General features: G+C 45.0%; 1 protein-coding gene across 2 annotated transcripts in view; it reads left to right on the top strand.

Moving 5' to 3' along the window:
• Nucleotides 1–24,913, top strand: part of DIS3L (DIS3 like exosome 3'-5' exoribonuclease) — a 342,741-nt gene that overhangs the window by 153,403 nt on the left and 164,425 nt on the right. For both annotated transcript variants that reach the window (XR_011201373.1, XM_069222896.1), the window contains exon 11: nucleotides 23,038–23,130. Coding sequence is in view for 1 of the 2 variants with exons in the window: in XM_069222896.1 (XP_069078997.1) it covers nucleotides 23,038–23,130 (93 nt within the window). In the remaining variant the exon portion in view is untranslated. The remainder of the gene's footprint in view (nucleotides 1–23,037; nucleotides 23,131–24,913) is intronic.

Consider the following 24,913-nt stretch of genomic DNA (forward strand, 5'->3'; position numbering starts at 1 on the left):
AACAAATCGATTACGCACTGCTGTGTTCAGTTTCCATAATAAATTACCACGGCGCACCTAAAGACATTTTCAAAATGGTTGAATCCTGCAGTCTCCCTCTTTAAAAACCCATTAATTTCCTTTTCAACTCCCTCTCAGACTTTTCCACAATAAGGTCACTAATATTTGTAGCTCCTTTTCATTCTCCAACATGTTTCGCTCTTTGTTAGAGTAGTCAATGTGGGAGGCTGATTGCAAGCATCCTCCTTTAAATGATTTGAACACAATCTTAGCTGATGTACTTACATCAGTGATCGTACAATCAAATCTAGATTCACTTTGGCATATCGCCTGCCTCTGTCCTGATTGAAATTTGCATGCTAGCACTGTTTTTCCTCAATCTTGCAAACATGCACTTGTTAAATGCACATAAGAAAAAAGCCAACAGTGACCCTTTTGTGTTGAGAAATTTTCACCTCATCTCACTCTTGCTATTCCCCATTGAAATTTTTGGATACAATTATTAACCTCGGTCTGTTAGCTTTTCTTGAAGAAAACCTTATCCCCATTTGGCTCAATCTCGATTTCAGCCACTTCACAGTATCAAAAAAGCATATTGTTTCTATCTGCATGAACTAAGGCTAGTAGTTGATAGAGGTTATTCTGCTACCCTCATCCTACTACACTGGTCTGCTGCTTTTGGTCTTCTTTCACACCCTAAAGTGGCTGATATCTATAACCATGCCCTATGGTAGATTGCTTCCTATCTCTCCAGTTGTCAGAAGGTAGTTCATCTTCCTCTTACTGATCAAACATAAGATCTGTTGAGCTTGGGGGTGGGGTCCCTACATTGTTTAATATCTGTGTTCACTCGTAGAAAATTTCCACGTATAGTCATAAGCATTGAATAGTTCTGCCCGCCTGCAGGGATCCCGGAACACTTTTTCCAATATCCTTCTTAAGTGGTGATGTTCGCCTTTCTTCAGGAAGGCCTGCATAGTCACCTAAAAATGTCATTAAGGAGCCCAAAGGATTAGTCTACAGTGGCTAAAATTCTTCATCTTGCTGATACAAAAGGGAAATAGACCAAGGAGACATGCACTCAAATGCATGAATATTTTGAAAAATAACTGAAAAAATGTTTCACAAACCGTTTTATAATCTAAGATAAGGATGAAGGAGTGTAGAGTGTAGTGTAGCCCATAGGCTTCTATTGTAAAGAATAAAAAGGAGACTGGAGGTGGTCATTTTGAGTTTGGTGGGCGGAAAAGCCCGCCTGCCAAACTCCCGCCAGCAGGTTGCTGCCACTGTGTATTTTATTTTGTTTTATTTTATTTTGTTTTGTGGTGTTGCCTTCCCGTGGGCCCCATTGCAAGTTCCCCACTGGGTCATGGGGCGAAAATGGTATTTCCCGCCGGTCCAGCGGGGAACAGCCCACAACATTGACGCTGGTTCACAATGGAGCCAGCGGCGATGTTGCAGTGCGTAGGGTGAAGCAGCACCTCGTCACGCTTTGAAAAGCACGATGGGCAGTCTATGGGGGCCCCTGCACTGCCCATGCCAAGTTCCCTGCTGGTTCCGCAGACAGAAATTGTGTTTCTGCTCGCTGGCCAGCGGGGAACAGCCCACAACATTGACACCGGCTCATAATGGAGTTGGCGGCAATGTTGCAGTGCGTAAGTTGCAACCTGTGATAACAGAAAAAATAGTTCACAAACCCTTTTGTATTCTAAGACAAGTATGGAGGAGTGTAGGGCAGTGTAGCCCATAGCCATTCATGGTAAAGAAGAAAAAGGAGACGGGGTCATTTTGAGTTTGATGGGCGGAAAAGCCTGCCTGCCAAACTTCTGCGGTCAGGTTGCCGCCAGTTCAGCCGTCTTCCTGTAAGCCCCATACTGGGTCAGTGGGGAACATACCACAACATTGACGCTGGCTCATAATATTGCGTTGCATAGGGCGTAACAGCTTAGCAGACAGTGAAAAGCACAACAAGGCTATCCATGGGGGCCCCTGCACTGCTCATGCTAACTTAACACACCCTTCCCAACAGGAAGACCTGCAAATCTGCATTCCAAGGCAGGAAATTTAAAAGAAGCCCACCGCCCTTGGCCTGCAGATCTGTCTCCCTTCAGAAGGGAGATGCCAACCCACCTGCCCCGTGGCCCATTTGACACCTGGACAGGCGGGAAAATTAGCTATGCAGGAGGCGTGTTGCACTTGCAGGATGGACACACCTCTAGAGTGACCAGGCTGAAGTGAACCTAGCCTTAGAAATTTCACCATCTTGTGTGTGGTGGACGTAGGAATGTTTGGCCATGGTGATGTCCACAGTCTTGAGACGCTGAACACACCCGGAGGCTCCCTACACCTGTACCTGGGGTACTGGCCCCATGCAGCAACCAAGGCTTGTTGGTGATGCAGTCTGGATTCCAACAGCACCAAAACAGATCTACTGAGGGGGGACGTCAGGATCCACAAGCCCATTCAAGAGCATGGCCCCACTGCCTTGTTTACTCGCTTCATCAGGTCACCAAGATGCAGAGCAAGTCCCTGACCACCGAAACCTGACCGGACACCTCAAAGCACCTCTGCTCCCGATCCTCAGAGCCCGATTCCGAGAGAGTCAACGGTGAGAGTGCAGGGGATCCTGAGACCCTTTGGAGTTGAGCCCATCCCTCGGTTTGCCCACACTGAACTTCAAGTTGCTGCCCGCAGCCTCTTTCTGCAGGCCACCTCCAACCGTGAGTAACTCCAGCACCGGACCTGACACCAAAAGACTCCACTGCACCCGAGCCCCACAGCCTGAGAAGAAGTGGACTGACGGTGTCCCCAAATGCCAGAAGACCACAAGGTTAGAGCCCCCCTATGGGTTCCCCCACACTCACCTTCCTGTCCCAGCCTGTAGCAACTTCCCACCGGACTGTTTCCCACTTTGAAGTGAATGGGACACCCAACACCGTAACACACCTCTGCACTCGAATGCCCCAGAGCCTTCCAAGGTGACCTGTTGGTGTGGCCTTGGACCATGCCCCATACTTACATTAAGTCCTGGAGAACAGTCCTGTAAGTCGCTGTGAAGTCTCCGAATGCAGTACATGTTTTCCCCCCATAGGGTAACAATACCGCACCCACAAATTGCACTATACACTTTTGAAAACTGTAACAATTCTTAACTCGAAAAGCACTCACCTGATTCCGGTAATTTTGGTATCAATATTTATATAAAAGTATGTTATTTTTATAAATTGGTGTCGGATTTCTGTGTGTGTGTCTCTCCCGTAAAGTCTGTGTGTGCATTACAAGCTTAGCACTACCCTCTGATATTTTTAACTGCATGCCCACACAACCACAAATGAGAGCATTTGGGGTGTCATTTGTTCCTCTGTAATTCCTCTGTGGTTAGCTTGGACTCTTTACACAGTGTACCTCTGTTTTGTCCCCGATATAAAGAACCAGCTTCCTACAATTTCATATGGCAGTTTGACCAGAGTGAAACTGATATAATTGCCTGAATGAAGCCTAAATCTCTAAATATATTTACTCAGTTAAAACTCATGTGCTGTTAGTTATGGGGGACCCCTCAACACAGTGGCCTTCGAATCTGTAATCCCTGCCACTTCATTTGGAAATCTGTTTTCCTTTTAACAGTTGTCTTTTTCCTACTGCTCATTTCAACAAAGTTTCAACATCTTGCATTTTTGTTACTTTAGATTTTTGAGTGAAATAACTCCTTCCTTTTACAGCTTGTCAAGTTTTGGTTCAGGCTGTTTCAGCTTGATTAGTGTGACCGAGTGTTCCATACTTGTTACTGGTCACAAAGCATATCGTTTTTTATTGTTTTTGTATGGTGCATCGTGCCTTCCATTGACCTAGACCTTTGATATCTGCAAGATTGTGTTATTCACTATATTCCAGCTCACTCTTTGTTGTTTTCTTCTCAATTTAGCGTTCCTGTGATCAAAGAGAAGAGGTGGGTTGGCTGTTTTAGTATTTTGTAGCTAAGCATTAGACTAAGTTTCCAGACAGCGTTTGTCAGATTCACGATCACCTCTCCTTCAGCCAGGCATTAAAAACTAATTTCCTTCTCTTCCGTTAACCACACAGTGGTAGTGACTGTTTTGGGCTTTTCTTGCATTTAACACCAGGATATCTGTGGGGTGACAGATCCTGTGCCTTATAAATGTATCTTAGGCAGCTAGATTCTTGGGCATATTTTCTATCTGTTTTAGTTGAACTGGAAAATACTAAAATATTTTGAAAATATTGTGTTCCCAGGTCTCAGAGATGTGCAGATATATTCTACTCTGTATGAATCCAGAGCGAAAACCTGATGTGATATGATATGAGATAGATTTATAGGAGCTCACAAATACCTAAGGGCATCAAGGTGCTAAAGAGACTCTTTAGCTCAGATGAAAGAGTGAAGCTTAACAGGTCTCAAGATAGCAGGCACCTGTAAGTAATTAACGTTTCCTTCTCCCCCTGTTTGAAAGGGGTTAACTTTGATCAGACTCTGGTGCTTCATTTAGCCCTATAACTACATGATGTATCTCACTAGGCTAAGAGGGTCTTTCATGAAGGGATTATCGGTGCTGCTTTCTAGAAGGGAGTCCAACTTCACTGTCAAAGCTGGCAAATAGGATTCAGAAATTTGGTTCAAGTTTTTCCTTTGGTAATACTTGCCTGAGGGCAAACAACCCAAGGCCAATGTAGTTCTCTTGGAAGGGGAGTTTACTTTAAGCCATGTCATGAACACATCTGTAGATATTGTTGCTACAGGCTTTTTACTACATGCCTAATGGGGATGTTACTATTGGCACAGGTGATATAAGCAGCCTACTTGATACGTTCTATGATAGGTTTTGTTCTTTTTGGGGTAAAAACAGTCAATGACTTGTTGCAGTCTATCGACAGAAACACAAATGTTATAATTATTGGAGGCATGAATGTAATTAAGAGTATACTGCTTGTTTGGTGAATCTCACTGCAGGTCACCAGGAACTGACAGAGGCAAAACATCAGATGCAGCACTCTTTTGCCACCAAAAGAGGTTCTAAAACCAACCAGCCCAAATGAATGTGTTATCACGGTCCCTCCTACTCTTTAGTTCTGTGGAAGGAAGGTTCTCTCCTTAGCATTGTTAATTTACCTAAACCTTGAAGCCATACACCCCTGCTTTGAAGGCAAACAGGGTGATTTCCAAATTTACAGTAACACTTTGATGACTAGAAGGGCTCCTATGAAGAATTCTTCATGTCTACTACAATGACAGTGCGGATTTTGGGAGCGGACTTCACTATAGGTGTCTGAAAGGATGTCAGCAAGCCAAGATGGAAGCCTCAAACAGGCAATATATATCACTAGAAGGTGCAATGCCATCTTGTATTCTAATTCCTGTTTGTTTATTGTACTCATTACTGGCTTAAGAGAATGTAGAGTGCCAGTGGAAACATCAGCTAGCACCTGGGAATCATATTCGGACATCTGCTTTATTTTGGACGGTTCAATCTGATGGTGGGTGAAAGGTGTAGAGCTGGTCAATGGATTATTCCTGTTTGATGGCATGTGTAGCTGCAGATACACATGATGTGCGCTGTTCCTGCCATCTAGTGTTTGGCTCGGAGTGTTACAAGTTGTTTTTCTTCAAAGAAGTCTTTTCGAGTCACGGGACCGAGTGACTCCTCCCTTTCAGCTCCATTGCGCATGGGCATCGACTCCATCTTAGATTGTTTTCTTTCCGCCGTCGGGTTCGGACGTGTTCCTCTTCGCTCTGTGATTCGAATCGGGAAAGTATTAAAATCATCAGAAAACCGTCGGTATTGTTGCGTTTGGGAAAGATCTTCTATCGATACATCGGCACCGACAAGACAACCGCTTCGGTGGCCCTTCGGGGCTTCAGCGCCCAGCTGAGGCCTGGTCGGCCCGACCACACCTGTCGTCGAAGCCTTATGGACCGGACCCCCTTCTGTGTCTGTCCGACATGCCACGCGAAGTATCCATGCACAGACCAGCATCGGGTCTGTAATCTGTGTCTGTCACCGGAGCACAGAGAGGATACTTGCGAGGCCTGCAAGGCCTTTCGGTCGAAAAAGACCTTAAGAGATCGGAGGGCGAGACGCTTGCAGATGGCGTTGAAATCATCGCAACACCCCGACGTTGAAGAGGAGGAGATGGCTATCTCCATCCAGGAATCGGAATCGGACGTCTCCGACGGAGACCGACCGCCGACAGCGGGCCAAAAAGTGAGTACACCTGCCCCGACCCAACCCCAAAGTCAGCCAAAAAAACAAAAGGCCACGGGGATGCCACTGCCTGAAGGCCATGGCTCTACCCATAAAAAAGCGGTGACCAAGTAACACCTTCGGCACCGAAGAAGGCCAAAATCGTGCCAAAGTCTTCCGACTCCAGTCGAGAAACCGGCATCGAAAAAAGTCGACATCGCCTGGTTGAAGCCACTAAGCCTCGAAAGAGCCTTTCGGAGCCGAGGCCAACTGTCACCATGGGCGTTTCGGTGCAGAGTAAACCGGCTTCGGAGCCGAAAAAGACCTCATATACAGAGGAACATGGGCTCTCCAAACAAATGAAGGAGAGACACAGGTTTGAAGAGGAGTTGGATATTGAAGAGTTAGATCAAAATCAAGCAAGAATACAGATCCATAGGGATACTGGAAGGATTCAAACTGCCCCTCCTCTCAAATTTAAGAGAAAGTTGGCTTTTCAACCACAGACAGAGACTGAAACTGATCAGCCAAGAGATAAAGTGGCTAGAAAGAAATCACCAACTCTTCATTTCTCTCCAGAAATATCGCCCTCACATTCACCACAAAAGGGTCACCAATTGGCATGCCAACTGCATAGTCACCCACACATACTGTGCAAACACAGGATGATGTAGATCCCTGGGACCTCTATGATCCCCCTGTATCGGTCAATAGCCCTGAGTGCTACCCCTTAAAACCATCTCCACCAGAGGATTGCACCTCTTATACCCAAGTCTTGGCCAGGGCTGCGACATTCCATAATGTCAGTATGCATTCGGAACCATTGGAGGATGACTTCCTTTTCACTACCCTGGCTTCCACGCATGCGTCATCCCAAAGCCTGCCTATGCTACCAGGCATGCTTAAGCATGCACAGCAAGTGTTTCAAGAGCCGGTTAAGGGAAGAGCCATCACTCCGAGGGTGGAAAAAAAGTACAAACCACCCCCGTCGGACCCAGTGTTCATTGCGCATCAGCTCCCACCGGACTCTGTAGTGGTTAGTGGCGCAAGGAAACGTGCAAACTCGCAATCATCAGGAGATGCACCACCCCCTGATAAAGAAAGTCGTAAGTTTGACGCAGCAGGGAAAAGAGTGGCGTTGCAAGCGGCCAACCAGTGGCGTATTACAAATTCGCAGGCCCTCCTTGCTCGTTACGACTGAGCTCACTGGGATGAAATGAGTGACATCATTCAGCATCTACCTAAAGAGTATCCGAAACGGGCTCAACAGGTGGTAGAGGAAGGGCAAGCCATCTCTATCAACCAGATTCGTTCGGCACTGGACTCTGCTGACACAGCCGCAAGAACTGTAAACACGGCAGTCACAATCAGGAGTCATGCTTGGTTACGAAGCCCAGGATTCAAACCTGAGATAGAGCAGGCAGTGTTAAACATGCCGTTTAATCACCAGCAACTGTTTGGGCCGGAAGTGGACACAGCTATCGAAAAGATGAAGAAGGACACTGACACGGCCATGGGCTCGCTCTACTCTTCCCTGTATAGAGGGGCATTTAGAAAACCACAATTTATGGGAGGTTTTAGACCGCAACCTTCAGAGGCATCCACCTCTCAGGCAAAACCCACCTACCAGTCCCAATACCAGAGAGGGGCGTTTCGTGGATCATTCAGGGGATAATTCCCAAGATCAAGGGGAAAGTTTCAGTCTACCAACCAGGCCCCCAGTAACAAACAGTGACTCCAATGTCACACTTCCCCAACACACATCACCAGTAGGGGGAAGATCAACAAAATACCACAAACATTGGTCAGACATAACCACGGACACATGGGTTCTATCAATTATCCAATATGGTTACTGCACAGAGTTCACACATTTCCCTCCAGATGTTCCCCCAAGAGCGCACAAACTGTCGGCACAACATCTAGACCTGTTACAAATAGAGGTACAAGCATTACTAACAAAACAAGCCATAGAATTAGTACCTCACCACCAAAAAGGAACAGGGGTTTACTCTCTATATTTCCTTATTCCCATAAAGACAAAACACTAAGACCAAATTTAGATCTCGGGACATTAAACCTCTTCATCAAATCAGAACATTGCCACATGGTCACACTACAAGATGTAGGGCCAGATGTAGCAAAATTGCGACTTGCAATTTGCGAGTCCTTCCGACTCGCAAATTGCAAGTCGCAATTTGCAATGCAGAACGGTGTCTCAGACACCGTCTGCGAGTCGCTGTGCGGTCGCAAAGACCCACCTCATTAATATTAATGAGGTGGGTCGCAAATTGCGGCCCCATAGCGACTATGGGCACTCGCAAACATGGAGGCCTGCTGTAGTCAGCAGACCTCCATGTTCGTGACTGCTTTTAAATAAAGCAGTTTTTTTATTTTTTAAGTGTAGCCCGTTTTCCTTAAAGTTTAGTTTATGTATTTTTTCAGGGCAGGTAGTGGTCACTTGGACCACTACCTGCCCTGAAAAAATAATTTGTGGTCCATTCACAAAGGGGAAGGGGTCCCATGGGGACCCCTTCCAATTTGCGAGTGGGTTACCATCCACTTCAAGTGGATGGTAACTGCAACACCATTTGCGACCGCATATGCGGTCGCAAATGGTATTGCATACCACTGCGAATCGCAAATAGGAAGGGAACACCCCTTCCTATTTGCGATTTGGAAATGCATTTTGCGAGTCGGTCCCGACTCGCAAAATGCATTTCTGCATTGGAAACTGCGATTTGCGACTCGCAAACGGCAAATTTTGCTGTTTGCGAGTCGCAAACAGTTTCCTACATCTGGCCCGTAGTTCCCTTACTAAAACATGGAGAATACATGGCAACACTGGATCTAAAAGATGTATATTTCCATATACCCATCCATCCATCTCACAGAAAATACCTCAGATTTGTCATACAGGGCAAACATTACCAATTCAAGGTACTGCCCTTCGGTATAACAACAGCGCCCAGAGTATTTACAAAATGCCTCGCTGCAGTAGCAGCTCATATAAGGAGACATCACATGCACGTATTCCCATATCTCGACGATTGGCTAATAAAAGCCAACACTCAACACCGGTGTCAAAATCACACGCAGTATGTAATAAATACCCTACACAAACTAGGCTTTTCTATAAATTACCAAAAATCTCACCTGCAACCATCCCAACTACAACAATACTTGGGAGCAACATTCAACACACAAAGAGCAATTGCCACTCCAAGCCCACAGAGAGTCAATATTTTCAAACTATGGTGTCAAACATACAACCAAATCAAAAGTACACAGTCAGATTTGTCATGAAACTACTAGGCCTCATGCATCGCTATTGTCCCAAACGCACGGCTACACATGCGGCTCTTACAGCAGTGCCTAGCAAAACAATGGACGCAGGCACAGGGTCAACTTCAGGATCTAGTGTTGATAGACCGCCAAACACACTTTTTGCTTCAATGGTGGAACCCTGTAAATTTAAACAAAGGGCAGCCATTTCAAGATCTGGTGCCTCACGCCAGTCTCAAAACAGATGCTTCCTTGATTGGGTGGGGAGCACACCTCAACAATCACAATATACAAGGACAATGGGACAATCAACAAAAACAACTACAAATAAATCACTTAGAACTACTAGCGGTCTCCCTAGCACTAAAAGCTTTTCAAACCCTTCTAGTCCACAAACACATTCTTGTCAAGACAGACAATGTGACAACAATGTACTATCTAAACAAACAGGGGGGACACACTTGTCACAACTATGCCTCCTAGCACAAAAAAGTTGGCATTGGGCAATTCACAACAGCATTTGCCTAATAGCGCAATATATACCAGGCATTCACAATCAGTTAGCCGACAATCTCAGTCGAGATAACCAGCAAACTCAGGAGTGGGAAATATATCCCCAGATTCTACAAGATTACTTCTACCGCTGGGGAACACCAGACATAAATCTGTTTGCAACAAAACAAAACGCAAAATGCCAAAACTCAGTTGGTCAGGGATATTTGCTTACGCTTTCCCCCTCTCCCACTCATTCCCTTCCTAGTCGACAAACTGAATCAAAACCAACTCAAACTAATACTCATAGCACCAACGTGGGCTCGCCAACCGTGGTACACCACACTGACTTCTCAGTAGTACCTCACATCAAACTCCCAAACAGACCAGATATGTTAACACAACACAAACAACAGATCAGACACCCCAATCCAGCATTGCTCAACCTAGCAATCTGGCCCCTGAAGTAAAATTTGGCTATCTAAACCTTTCAAATGAGTGTATGGAAGTAATTAAACAGGCAAGAAAACCGACAACAAGGCATTGTTATGCTAATAAATGGAAAAGGTTTGTTTTCTACTGCCAAGCAAACCAAATCACACCGTTAGATGACTCCATACAAAACATTGTGAGTTACTTACTACACCTACAATAAGCAAATCTTGCTTTTTCTTCCATCAAAATTCATCTCACTGCAATCTCTGCTTACTTGCAGATTAAACATACAAAGTAACTTTTTAGAATCCCAGTTATTAAAGCCTTTATGGAGGGACTAAAAAGGATCATACCTTCAAGAACCCCACCAGTACCCTTGTGGAATCTTAATATTGTACTTACACGACTCATGGGCCCACCTTTTGAACCCATGCATTCTTGCCAAATCCGATTCTTGACTTGGAAGGTAGCATTTCTAATAGCCATCACTTCACTATGAAGAGTTAGCGAAATACAGGCGTTCACTATCGAAGAACCATTTACACAAGTACACAAACATAAAGTGGTTCTCCGCACAAATCAAAAATATCTTCCAAAAGTCATTTCACCGTTTCATCTAAACCAGACTGTAGAGCTCCCAGTCTTCTTCCCACAGCCAGACTCAGTAGCAGAAAGAGCACTGCATACATTAGACATAAAGAGAGCACTAATGTATTACATAGACAGAACAAAATATTTTCGTAAAACTAAGCAATTGTTCGTTGCTTTCCAAAACCCCATGCTGGTAACCCTATATCCAAACAGGGCATAGCCAGATGGATTGTCAAATGCATATAAACCTGTTACCTCAGAGCTAAAAGAGAGTTACCCAGTACACCAAAGACACACTCCACTAGAAAGAAAGGAACAACAATGGCCTTTCTAGGTAACATACCAATGACAGAGATTTGTAAGGCAGCCACTTGGTCTACACCTCATACGTTTACCAAACATTACTGTGTAGATGTGTTAGCAACACAACAAGCCAGAGAAGGACAGGCTGTACTAAGAACATTGTTTCAAACGACTTCACCTCATACAGGCTGACCACCGCTTTGGGGAGGATTACTGCTTTGTAGTCTATGCACAGCATGTGTATCTGCAGCTACACATGCCATCGAACGGAAAATGTCACTTAACCAGTGTACATCTGTAGGAAGTTGGCTCTGTATGTACTATTTCAAAGTAAGAAATGTCATGCACAGAGTGCAAGGGTTCCCCTTAGAGGTAAGATAGTGGCAAAAAGAGATAATTCTAATGCTCTATTTTGTGGTAGTGTGGTCGAGCAGTAGGCTTATCGGAGGGTAGTGTTAAGCATTTGTTGTACACACACAGGCAATAAATGAGGAACACACACTCAAAGACAATTCCAGGCCAATAGGTTGTTGTATAGAAAAATATATTTTCTTAGTTTATTTTAAGAGCCACAGGTTCAAGATTTACAATCAATACTTCAAATGAAAGGTACTTCACTTAGGTATCATAGGAACTTTGAATCAGAAAAACAGCATGTACAGTTTTGGCAAAAATGGCAATAAGGTATTTTAAAACTAGACACAGTGCAAATTTCAACAGTTCCTGGGGGAGGTAAGTGTTTGTTAGTTTTGTAGGTAAGTAAACCACCTACAGGGTTCAAAGTTGGGTCCAAGGTAGCCCACCGTTGGGGGTTCAGGGCAACCCCAAAGTTACCACACCAGCAGCTCAGGGCCGGTCAGGTGCAGAGGTCAAAGTGGTGCCCAAAACACATAGGCTTCAATGGAGAAGGGGGTGCCCCGGTTCCAATCTGCCAGCAGGTAGGTACCCGCTACTTCGGAGGGCAGACCAGGGGGGTTTTGTAGGGCACCGGGGGACACACAAGTCAGCACAAAAAGTACACCCTCAGCGGCACGGGGGCGGCCGGGTGCAGAGTGCAAACAGGCGTCGGGTTTGCAATGGAGTTCAATGGGAGACTCCGGGGTCTCTTCAGCGAAGCAGGCAGGCAAGTGGGGGGCTTCTCGGGGTAGCCACCACCTGGGCAAGGGAGAGGGCCACCTGGGGGTCGCATCCTTCAGGTCCTGGGGGCTGCGGGTGCAGTGTCTTTACCAGGCGTCTGGTTCTTAGAAGCCGGCAGTCGCGGTCAGGGGGAGCCTCTGGATTCCCTCTGCAGGCGTCGCTGGGGGGACTCAGGAGGGTCAACACTGGCTGCTCACAGGGTCGCAGTCGCCGGGGAGTCCTCCCTGTAGTGTTGTTTCTCCACAGGTCGAGCCAGGGGCATCGGTGCAGAGTGGAAAGTGTCACGCTTCCGGCGGGAAACGTGCAGTCCTTTAAAGTTTGTTTCTTTGTTGCAAAGTTGTTTCTTCTTTGGAGCAGAGCCGCTGTCCTTGGGAGTTCTTGGTCCTTTTAGATGCAGGGTAGTCCTCTGAGGCTTCAGAGGTCGCTGGACCCTGTGGAACGCGTCGCTGGTGCATTTTTCCTGAAGTGGGGAGACAGGCCGGTAGGGCTGGGGCCAAAGCAGTTGGTGTCTCCGTCTTCTCTGCAGGGCTTCAGGTCAGCAGTCCTTCTTCGTCTTCAGGTTGCAGGAATCTATCTTGCTTGTTTCTGGGGGCCTCTAAATACTCAATTTAGGGGTGTGTTTAGGTCTGGGGGGTTAGTAGCCAACAGCTACTAACCCTGAGGGTGGCTACACCCACTTTGTGCCCTCCTCCCTGAGGGGAGGGGGGCACATCCCTAATCCTATTGGGGGAATCCTCCATCTGCACTTGGAGGATTTCTAAAAGTCAGAGTCACCTCAGCTCAGGACACCTTAGGGGTTGTCCTGACTGGTCAGTGATTCCTCCTTGTTTTTCTCATTATCTCCTCAGGCGTTGCCGCCAAAAGTGGGACCGTGGCCGGAGGGGGCGGGCATCTCCACTAGCTGGAATGCCCTTTGGCGCTGTAACAAAGGGGGTGAGCCTTTGAGGCTCACCGCCAGGTGTTACAGCTCCTGCAGGGGGAGGCGAGAAGCACCTCCACCCAGTACAGGCTTTGTTACTAGCCACAGAGTGACAAAGGCTCTCTCCTCATGTAGCCAGCAACATGTCTGGTGTGTGGCAGGCTGGTAAAACTAGTCGCACTGGAAGTCGGGTATGTTTTCAGGGGGCATCTCTAAGATGCCCTTTGGGGTGTATTCCACAATACAATATACACTGGCATCAGTGTGCATTTATTGTGCTGAGAAGTTTGATACCAAACTTCCCAGTTTTCAGTGTAGCCATTATGGTGCTCTGGAGTTCGTATTTGACAGACTCCCAGACCATATACTCTTATGGCTACCCTGCACTTACAATGTTGAAGGTTTTGCTTAGACACTGTAGGGGCATAGTGCTCATGCACCTATGCCCTCCCCTATGGTATAGTGCACCCTGCCTTAGGGCTGTTAAGCCTGCTAGAGGGGTGACTTATCTATGCCATAGGCAGTGTGAGGTTGGCATGGCACCCTGAGGGGAGTGCCATGTTGACTTATTAATTTTCTCCCCACCAGCACACACAAGCTGGCAAGCAGTGTGTCTGTGCTGAGTGAGGGGTCCCCACGGTGGCATAAGACATGCTGCAGCCCTTAGAGACCTTCCCTTGCATCAGGGCCTTTGGTATCAGGGGGTACCAGTTACAAGGGACTTACCTGGATGCCAGGGTGTGCCAATTGTGGAAACAAAGGTACAGTTTTAGGGAAAGAGCACTGGTGCTGGGGCCTAATTAGCAGGCCTCCGCACACTTTCAAATCATAACTTGGCATCAGCAAAGGCAAAATGTTAGGGGGTAACCATGCCAAGGAGGCATTTCCTTACACAAACCCCCCCCCCCCCCCCCCCCCCAAAATGAAAGAGGATGAGACTAACCTTTCCCAAGAGAGTCTTCATTTTCTAAGTGGAAGAACCTGGGAAGGCCATCTGCATTGGCTTGGCATGGGCAGTCCCAGGTCTGTGTTCCACTATAAAGTCCATTCCCTGTAGAGAGATGGACCACCTCAACAGTTTTGGATTTTCACCTTTCATTTGCATTAGCTATCTGAGAGGTCTGTGGTCAGTTTGAACTACAAAGTGAGTGCCAAAGAGGTATGGTCTCAGCTTCTTCAGGGACCAAACCACAGCAAAGGCCTCCCTCTCAATAGCACTCCAACGCTGCTCCCTGGGGAGTAACCTCCTGCTAATGAAAGCAACAGGTTGGTCAAGGCCATCATCATTTGTTTGGGACAAAACTGCCCCTATCCCATGTTCAGAGGCATCAGTCTGCACAATGAACTGCTTGGAGTAATCTGGAGCTTTTAGAACTGGTGCTGTGCACATAGCTTGTTTCAGGGTGTCAAAGGCCTGTTGGCATTCTACAGTCCAGTTTACCTTCTTGGGCATTTTCTTGGAGGTAAGTTCTGTGAGGGGTGTCACTATTGATCCATATCCCTTCACAAACCTCCTGTAGTACCAAGTCAAGCCAAGGAATGCCCTGACTTGAGTCTGGGTTTTTGGAGCTGCCCAGTCCAGAATAGTCTGGATCTTGGGCTGGAGTGGCTGAACTTGGCCTCCACCTACAAGGTGTCCCAAGTAAACCACAGTTCCCTGCCCTATCTGACATTTGGATGCCTTGATAGAGAGGCCTGCTGCTTGCAGGGCCTTCAAAACCTTCTTCAGGTGGCCAGGTGATCCTGCCAGCTGGAGCTAAAGACAGCAATATCGTCAAGATAAGCTGCACTAAAGGACTCCAAGCCAGCAAGGACTTGATTCACCAACCTTTGGAAGGTGGCAGGGGCATTCTTTAAACCAAAGGGCATAACAGTAAACTGATAGTGCCCATTAGATGTGGAGAATGCTATCTTTTCTTTTGCTCCTGGTGCCATTTTGATTTGCCAGTACCCTGCTGTCAAGTCAAAGGTACTTAAGTATCTGGCAGCACCTAGTTTGTCAATTAATTAATCTGCCCTTGGAATGGGATGGGCATCTGTCTTGGTGACAGAATTAAGACCTCTGTAGTCCACACAAAACCTCATCTCTCTCTTTCCATCCTTGGTGTGAGGTTTGGGGACTAAGACCACTGGGCTAGCCCAGGGGCTGTCAGCGTGCTCAATGACTCCCAGTTCCAGCATCTTGTGGACTTCCACTTTTATGCTTTGCTTAACTTGGTCAGACTGTCTGAGAATTTTGTTTTTTACAGGCATGCTCTCTCCTGTGTCCACATCATGGGTACACAGGTGGGTCTGACCAGGGGTTAGGGAAAAAAGCTCAGCAAACTGTTGTAAGACCTTCTTACAGTCAGATTGCTGTTGGCCAGAGAGGGTGTCTGAATAGATCACTCCATCAACTGAGCCATCTTTAGGGTCTGTGGAGAGGAGATCAGGGAGAGGTTCACTCTCAGCTTCCTGGTCCTCATCTGTTACCATCAACAGATTCACATCTGCTCTGTCATGAAAGAGTTTGAGGCGGTTCACATGGATCACCCTTTTGGGGGTCCTGCTAGTGCCTAGGTCTACCAGGTAGGTGACCTGACTCTTTCTCTCTAGCACTGGGTAAGGGCCACTCCATCTGTCCTTAAATGCCCTGGGAGCCACAGGCTCCAGAACCCAGACTTTCTGCCCTGGCTGAAATTCAACCATAGCAACATTTTGGTCATACCACATCTTCTGGAGTTGATGGCTGGCCTCAAGGTTTTTGCTTACCTTTTCCATGTACTCTGCCATCCTGGAACGTAGGCCTAGTACATAGTCCACTATATCTTATTTAGGCTCATGAAGAGGTCTCTCCCAGCCTTCTTTTACAAGAGCTAGTGGTCCCCTGACAGGATGGACAAACAGAACTTCAAAGGGGGAAAACCCTACTCCCTTCTGAGGCACCTCTCTGTAGACGAAAAGTAGACATGGCAAGAGGACATCCCATCTCCTTTTGAGCTTTTCAGGGAACCCCATGATCATGCCTTTCAATGTCTTGTTACATCTTTCTACAAGACCATTGGTTTGTGGATGGTATGGTGTGGTGAATTTGTAAGTAACCCCACACTCATTCCACATATGTTTCAGGTATGTTGTCTTGAAGTTGGTACCCCGTTCAGACACCACCTCCTTAGGAAATCCCACTCTGGTAAAGATGCCAATGAGTGCTTTAGCTACTGCAGGGGCAGTAGTGGACGTAAGGGGAATTGCTTCAGGGTACCTAGTGGCATGATCCACTACCACTAGGATATACTGGTTCTCTGAGGCTGTGGGAGGTTCAAGTGGACCCACTATGCCCACACCCACTCTTTCAAAGGGGACCTCCACCACTGGAAGTGGAATGAGGGGTGCCTTTGGGTGCCCACCTGTCTTACCACTGGCTTGACAGGTGGCACAGGAGACACAAAACTCCTTTACTTTCTGGGACATGTTGGGCCAATAGAAATGGTTAACTAACCTTTCCCAAGTCTTGGTTTGTCCCAAATGCCTAGCAAGCGGAATATCATGAGCTCAGGTTAGAATGAACTCCCTAAACTCCTGAGGCACTACCACTCTCCTAGTGGCACCAGGTTTGGGATCTCTTGCCTCAGTGTAGAGGAGTCCATCTTCCCAATAGACTGTGTTCCAATGATTTTTCCTTTGGTCTCTTCAGCAACTTGCTGCCTAAGGCCTTCAAGAGAGGGACATGTTTCTTGCCCCTTACACAACTGTTCCCTTGTGGGTCCCCCTGGGCCTAAGAGTTCAACCTGATAAGGTTCCAACTCCATTGACTCAGTTCCCTCAGAGGCCAGAACTTCTTCCTGGGAAGAGAGGTTCTCTTTCTCTTGTTGTGTTGAAGCTGGTTCCCCAATTTTCTTTCCTTTTCTCTTGGAGGGGTGGGCCCTTTTTCCAGGCTCCAACACCACTTTTTCACCCTGAACCTTGCACTGTGCCCTTGTCTTGACACACACCAGTTTAGGGATACCCAGCATGGCTGCATGGGTTTTGAGTTCTACCTCAGCCCATGCTGAGGACTCCAGGTCATTTCCCAGCAAACAGCCTACAGGGATATTTGAGGAGACCACCACCTGTTTCAGGCCATTGAAAAGGGGGCAGATCTTTTGCATTTCTGACATCTAAACTTTGGAATGCATTGCACATCAGCCTTTGCATGGCTTCCTCTGTGCCCATCTTCAAAAGGAGGTTAAAACCTCTCTTTTGATAAAGCCTAGGTCAATTTGTATTTTTACCATTGGGCCAGTTTTCTTGCTGTTAGCCCCAGGACGCCTCTTATGAAGCAGCCGTGTGCTGTATAAATGCAATTTGATTGAGTGATTGATTTACCTCATATGATACAAAAGCACTAGGAATGTAGACAAAAGTCTACCTTGTGGCTGAAATGTTCTCGAGAGTAAAATCAAAAAGGTGTTTTTTTCTAAATAAGAATAAATCCAGTCTTAAGATTTTCTCCAACATATGAAAAAGACTCATAGTATTTGAAGGCATTTTCCAGCCATGGTCCAAACCTACCATTGATCCCTTGAGATGAGAAAAAACAAAGTGCACAATCAATGCTGATAGACATAAGCATACTTGCAGCATTACAGTAACAGCCCTATCTTGGGTTCTATCTCAGGAGTATATTCAAGCTACAGAAATGTTTCTGTATTAGGTTTTGTACCATTTCCTTGCACTTTTGCACAAGATTCTACCTAACTAGTTACAAATAGTTGTAACTAGATTACAAACTCTCCTGACCAATCCAAATAGAGGCAATAGCTATAACAACATTATCTGTTTTCAGAACATATTGAAAAGTAATTTGTAGGGCATCTTTTTACGCTTTCTCATCTAGCTACAAACATACTCACTTGTAGGAGAATAATCTGGTAGTGTTTACTTTATTGGTGGTGTTGTTGGTCCATAGTACAAATACAACATTAGGTATTTATTATGGGTGACAGCCTTTAGATTTGCTATTATATTTGTTAGGGTATCTAGAGTGGCTCAGGCTTTTTCAGCAAAGGAGCATTTCATCAAATTATAAAAAAATTAATTCAAGGTTCATCCCACAGGTGCATTTGAAATTTCATATTAAACAACCTGTGTCACTACAGAGTTGTTTTAGAGTCCTTTTACCCTTCACAGATAAAGCCGGGCACATATGGGAACCCAAAGGGCCTACACTACCATATTGGCAGAAGCATAAAACCTTAGGATTAAACCCAGATCCGTGACTCGGGGTGAGTGTTTGAAAAGTTTCAACACTCCGTCCATCATTTTATTTTGTTTTGGGATGTTGCGTAAAGCCTTAGGAGCCACAACCAAATGCGTGTATTGTTAAGTTCCAGTTCCAAAGGACAATGTACCAGATGGCAGGTGAATGCCAGACTGATGTCACGGTGTCCTTTCCATTGGGATCTGCATGTTGCTGAACAAAAGGCCCAACTCCCGGCATCACCAACTCAGAAAGATATTATAGCACAGAATTATGGAGAAGCCAGTCGGGGGAAAGGGAATTAGGGAAGGGAACAGCAGGGAGAGAGATCTGGAAAGGAAAGGTTAGAACAATATGCATTTACTCATTCATAGAAAACGTCAATCATTTATAGATTCTTGACTAAATATGTCTCTGAGATATCAGGTGAAGACCTCTTCTGAAATGTGGGTGAAGCCCCTTGTAAAATACGACCTCAGATTCAAGAGATGGCAAGAACGTTGAATTATGATTTTCCACAGAATATCAATCCTGTGACATTTATGTATTCACAACATAAACCTTTAAACATGACTTGGAAAATCTCAAAGACTTAAATATGTTTTTTCATATCTTAAGTTATTCAAAGAACAATGAAAACTTTGATTGGTTCATCTCCAAAATACTTTCACACTCATAATAACAAAATGTCAAAAAGGTTTTACTCATTAAAACCTAAAGCGCCTTACTTAATAACACCAGGAAGTGATTTTACTCAAGTTGTCTAAATCACTTAGATCATTGTGCCAAGAACCTTTTCCTTCTGTGAACTGAAGTGCTTTGTATCTTGGAACTGAAGCGCCTGAATTATCATGCGCTTGGAATTATTGAGCCAAAAGAGCGCCTTACATCTGTGAACGGAAACACCTTGAATTATGTGTGCACACAGCGCGTTGTCTCTGTGAACTGAAACGCTTTGAATCACTGAGACAAAAGAGCACTTTACATCTGTGAACGGAAACACCATGAATTACATGTGCACAAAGCGCGTTATCTCTGTGAACTGAAACGCTTTGAATCACTGAGCCAAAAGAGCGCTTTAGATCTGTGAATGGAAACACCATGAATTACATGTGAACAAAGCGCGTTACCTCTTGGAAGTAATAACTTCCTCCAAACTTGGATTCAGCAAGGCCTTACCGCTACGGGTACGACCTATTTGTTTTTGGATGCACCATGGACCTTGGTTAGACGACACTCTGCCATTCAGAAACTCTGGACTTTTCCAGAGAAACCTCCACGAGGTCTGGCTGCATCGCAGTCTTCAAAATAGTGAGCAACGTGCTTGGGTGTGGCTGGGCTTTATAGGCCTGCCACACCCCAAGATGGCTGCTGCCTCTAAAAACATGGGAAATGTAGTCCATTTATAGGGTAGCACTGATAAGTGCATCTTGTCCACCAATGCCCTGAACCTACAGCTATGTGAGCTTTACCACAGGGAAGACGACGCTGATAGCCATTCTTGGAACAAGCGGGGATGACCAGTGGTGTGCATAAAGTGTCGCAGAGTTGCGCAGCAGAATTTCGGGCGAGACCTGGACCGCGCCTGGCCTTATTCCTGATATCTGATTAATTCAGCCATGATTGATACTCTAGTGGGAACAGATCACCCCTTAGAAGATTATCTGCATACTGATAAATGGCAGTAGTAGAAATTCTGCAGATTTGTGCAGTGATGAATTAGCATCTTCAGTGTCAACTTGGAGGACACTCCATACTGTATGCAGATTTTTCAAAATGTGTTTGGGTATCAGAACTTAGTCACTAGAAGGTCGTCCTATTCTAAAGACTCCCTTTTGATGAAAGTAAGACTCCTGGCTTACACATTCCTACATTGATACTGCACTGCGTTCGTTCTGAGCTGTGTATTCATTTCAGATCCAGGGCTGGAGATCAAAAAGTTACTTAGCTGTTGTCCTCAAGTATTTATATCTTTCATAGACTTCACAGGATACCCATCATCCTTCACAGAGAGACCACTAGCTATTCAATTGCTGTGACTTTCAAAAAGCAAGTCCAAGTACAGAGAAAGCTCTTGCAGGTTACAGAGTAGTAGTTTGTCTTGGCCGCTTAAGGTTTATAACGGGGTGGTAGTAAGAGAGAACTGGTAAGACAGATATTGAAAATCATACTGTTGATGTATTTATAAAGCCAAAAGCCAACTACAATCGAATAGAATCATAAGCATAAAGCCAGTGCACTTAGCTCATTCCCTCAGAGAAATGATCTGTCATGCCCAGATCAGTGATAAGTCCTACAGTGGCATTTTCTTGTGCTCTGCAGGCATTTGATCTGGACAGCAGGCTGGTCTGCGCATATATCAGTTGCAGTTATCTATAACAGAGTTTATGGCTTCCTCAAATACCAATATCTTGTGCTGGTTGGAGGGAAGCAGTGGAATTATCTTGGTGTCTGACTTAGGGTTTGGAAGTTTTAGTTATGTTTTTCAGGATGGCACAGGATATTACGTTTACTGCCCTGACAGGAAGAGGATATATAAAGCTCACCATGGGACCAACCGTCTACCTTTAGAGGCATTCTGGTGTCACTTCCTGTGATTGGAGAGAAGTTAAATGGGACTTGCTGTGAATATGATGTTATAAACATTCCACTGTATTTGACAAAGAATGGTTGAGTCTGTGCAGCCATGGATAAGCTGCTTAAAGGAATATGGTGACTGACAGTATCAATACGCCCAGGAGGAACCTGAACAAGAAGAAGAGGCCTTTTCTATCCAGGACTTATCAAAAGCCATAAGGTAACATCTGTACAATCTGGGAGTACTGTGGCATATCCTACCCACCCAAAGACTGTGAAAAGGCCCTATTTAGAGGTTGCCAGACCACCACTACCAACAGGCCATGGCCATATCCAAAAATCTGTTTCGGCTGGCCCATCCTCCGACTCGCCTCTGAAAACAGCCAAGACAAAACCATTGTTTTCGGCTTCAACCTCCGGAATCTCAGCCTGAGACATTGTTTCGATCTCGGTCTGAACTTTGGCTCCAAACCAACCGGCTACTGCCTCCACCTCGGTGCCGAAATCCACAGATCCGAAAACCTTGGCCTTGGAGCAGAAAGACTCCAGTCAGTCTTCGTCCACACCTTCTCCCGTGGTACCTATTCATGAGACTATGGACACCCTTCATCGCTGCCTCCATATTCAGGAGGGTACAGGATGCATTATTGCTTCTCCCCCTGTACTGATCAAGAGCAATCTGTCTTTTTAAGAAGCTTTGGACACTTCTCCACCTCCAAAGAAAAGAAGCAAGGAAAAGGCTACCTACCCACCTCACAAGCCTTCTCCATCTCCTCCTCATTCTGATCCACCTCCTGCTCCACCCCCTTCTTCGTTTCCTCCACCAACCTCTCCTCCTCATTCTCCTGCCTCACCTACTCCAGGAGATTATACCCCTCAAGGATCCCCTTTAAATGTTGGGGAAGATTTGTGTGGGACACAGCATAACATGGATCCATGGGACACTTGTAACCTTGACCCCATTCTGTCCAGTGATCCTGACTTATACCCTGCATGCCCCTCACCATCATAGGATACAACATCTTGCCAGCAAGTAGTGGCAAGAGCAGCTGCTTTTTACAATTTTGAACTACACATGGACCCTATTAACACATTATTATTACACAGGCAGTAGTGGAGATTGGCCAACAACTAGGATAGTACCTTCAGGAGCACACTCCAAGCAAGCAGGTCATCCATGAGGACAGGCATTGTCTGAGAGCATACATAATTTGATGCACTCTTTATGTCAGTCGAATATGTGAGCAGGCCAGCTTATGCACTTGGAGTCAGATCTACCTGCCTCCCTTCCTTGATAGACCCCATCATTAAGACGTGGGTTCTGTGAGCTGATAATGCGGACCAATGGAAAGACCAGGTGATGAAGATGTTCACATTCTGAAATGCATACACCAAATAAGCCAGTCAATTTAATACTTTTCTGTTCATAATGCTCTGTGAGTGGATAATCTTTTAACACAAGTAAACTTACTAAAGATAATGCTAAAGAAGTGTATTTACAGATAAGTTGTGTTTTCATCTTGTAACAAAGTGAGGAAGCAGCTTATACCTTCGTTATTGCGTTATATTGTATTCCATATCACTGAGTGCTATCTTGCACATTGAAAGTGTAACATTGCGTCTAACTGAAGTGAGTCAGCATGTTTTAAGTGCCTGTTAGGGGTGCCCTGCATTTTTCTAGAAGGAAAAACAGAATTTTCCCTTTTCATATTAGATATAAGATCCAGTAGTAATCTGAAGTTTTCGTTTTTTGTGTGTTGGCATGGGCACTGGGTATGTGATGTGCAGGTGATTAACCTAAAAAAAAACATAACACTGGCATTTTGTGAAACTTGTTTAATTTATGCACTTACTCAACAGATTGTCTGCTTTCTTAACAGGGCAACAACGTACTACTTGCCAGATCGCCGGTATGACATGCTGCCTTCTGTCCTGAGTGCTGATCTATGCTCCCTCCTTGGTGGGGTGGACAGGTACTGTTTTTTTTAAGGACGTAATGCTATGCTTCAGTTTTGCAGACCGGGAGTTTTGAACCTACTAATAGTAATTTACTTCCATTAGTCTTCATGTACTTGTTACCGCCTAGAGCATCTGAACAAGGACAATTAAGATCCAACATTAAGGTCAGAAAGACACATTACTAAAGCTATCTAGGGTAAGATGGGGTCCTGAGTCCTGGGGACCACGTGAGACAAGCTACATTTGCCTCATCGCCATTAGGGAATTTTCTTTGACATTTATAAACAGAAGACGATCTCTGTTTACTCGTAAGGATATCACAAAACATTTTAAAACCGAGCCCATCAGAATTGTTTTTATAAAGTAAATTTCATTGAAAACCGCACTTAAGAAAAAAAAGAAAACTGCCAAATTGCCCCAAGCATCATCTTACATATATGAGAGTCTGAACAATCCTTTTAGGATTTCATAAAGTGTTCCATTACAGATTGCACAGCATTGTGAGGAAGCCCATTTATTTTCTACTAGAATATCGACTTTACTTGGAATTCGTTGGTTTTCCTTGATGTCTTAGGATGCCACCCACCCTATTTCATGTTTTATCAGGATGTGGATTTTTAAAAAAAATATTTTTCCTAAGGATTCAGAATGTTGAAGTTTTTAAAAAAAAATTATTTTCTCTTTTTTTCCATGCATAACATACCCCCAAAATAGTTTTCAGACATCATACAGCCTCTCTTTGATAAGTGTCCCTCTGTGATGGCAAGAAATCATGGAAGGAAAATCATACAATTTCTGTGCTCCACCTGCGTGAGTCTCTATCAATGAAGCACTTTCCAGGGTCTTTACACTTTCGGAATACATAGGAAAATTCCAGGGAAAATTCATGTGTAGTTCTGAGCTTCATGAAGTTATTTTTTGTTTTAAGTCATAAAGATTTTATCTACCTCCTTTTTAAATGACTGGCATGGCTAGAACTTGGAGATACTCTACTCTAACCTTGTCCTTTCAAAAAGTAAGCTGCGAACCCGACTAGACTGTGCATCCTTGAAGGAGAGTGTGAAATTCCTGAATGTGAAAGCTAAAGCCTAAGACCACCAAATCCTGTTTTTGTGGGCGGGTGTGGGGTGGGGTGGGGTGGACAATTGGAAGGATGAAGTTTTATAGTGGTGGGATTTATTAAATATGATATATAGTGATCGAATTTGATTTCATTTAGCTTGATTAAAAAAAATATATATATATATTGCCCTATGTAAGCATGTTTTCGAATAAAGCTAATTAAAAAAAATCTAAAGTATATCTGTTGAAAATATATTCTGCTATGCCACACATATGCTAAGATATGCTACCTATGCAAGGATACAACGAAAGAACACACAGTGGAGATCTAGGATTACAAACATAAAACTCTTCCTTCTTCATCCTGCTTCATCTTGCACTAAAGCTATGACAGCAGATAAACATTCTCTCCACTAAGCATAGTCCCTTTGTTGAACCGATTTGTTTTCCAGATGGAGTACCCTGAACACTCTGTAGAATACCACTGAAACCCATTGAATTGTTGGTTCTACAATTCTTAAAGGGTGGGAAGAGGTGTCCGTTGTACATATTTCAGAAGTAATAGGAGACCTTTTTACAGAGGTTGTAGGTGCTTGCATGTATTTCATATCACGTGAGAAGTTTGGGTTTGGCATTATTGCACAGTGAGAGCTAGTAAATGAGGTCACTATACTTGTAATACAGGTGTATGAGGAGATGACTGCATTTATTGCAGTGCAATTTAAGTTGATCCAT

Source organism: Pleurodeles waltl, chromosome 3_1 (genome assembly GCF_031143425.1).
Source record: "Pleurodeles waltl isolate 20211129_DDA chromosome 3_1, aPleWal1.hap1.20221129, whole genome shotgun sequence".
Lineage (NCBI taxonomy): Eukaryota > Metazoa > Chordata > Amphibia > Caudata > Salamandridae > Pleurodeles > Pleurodeles waltl.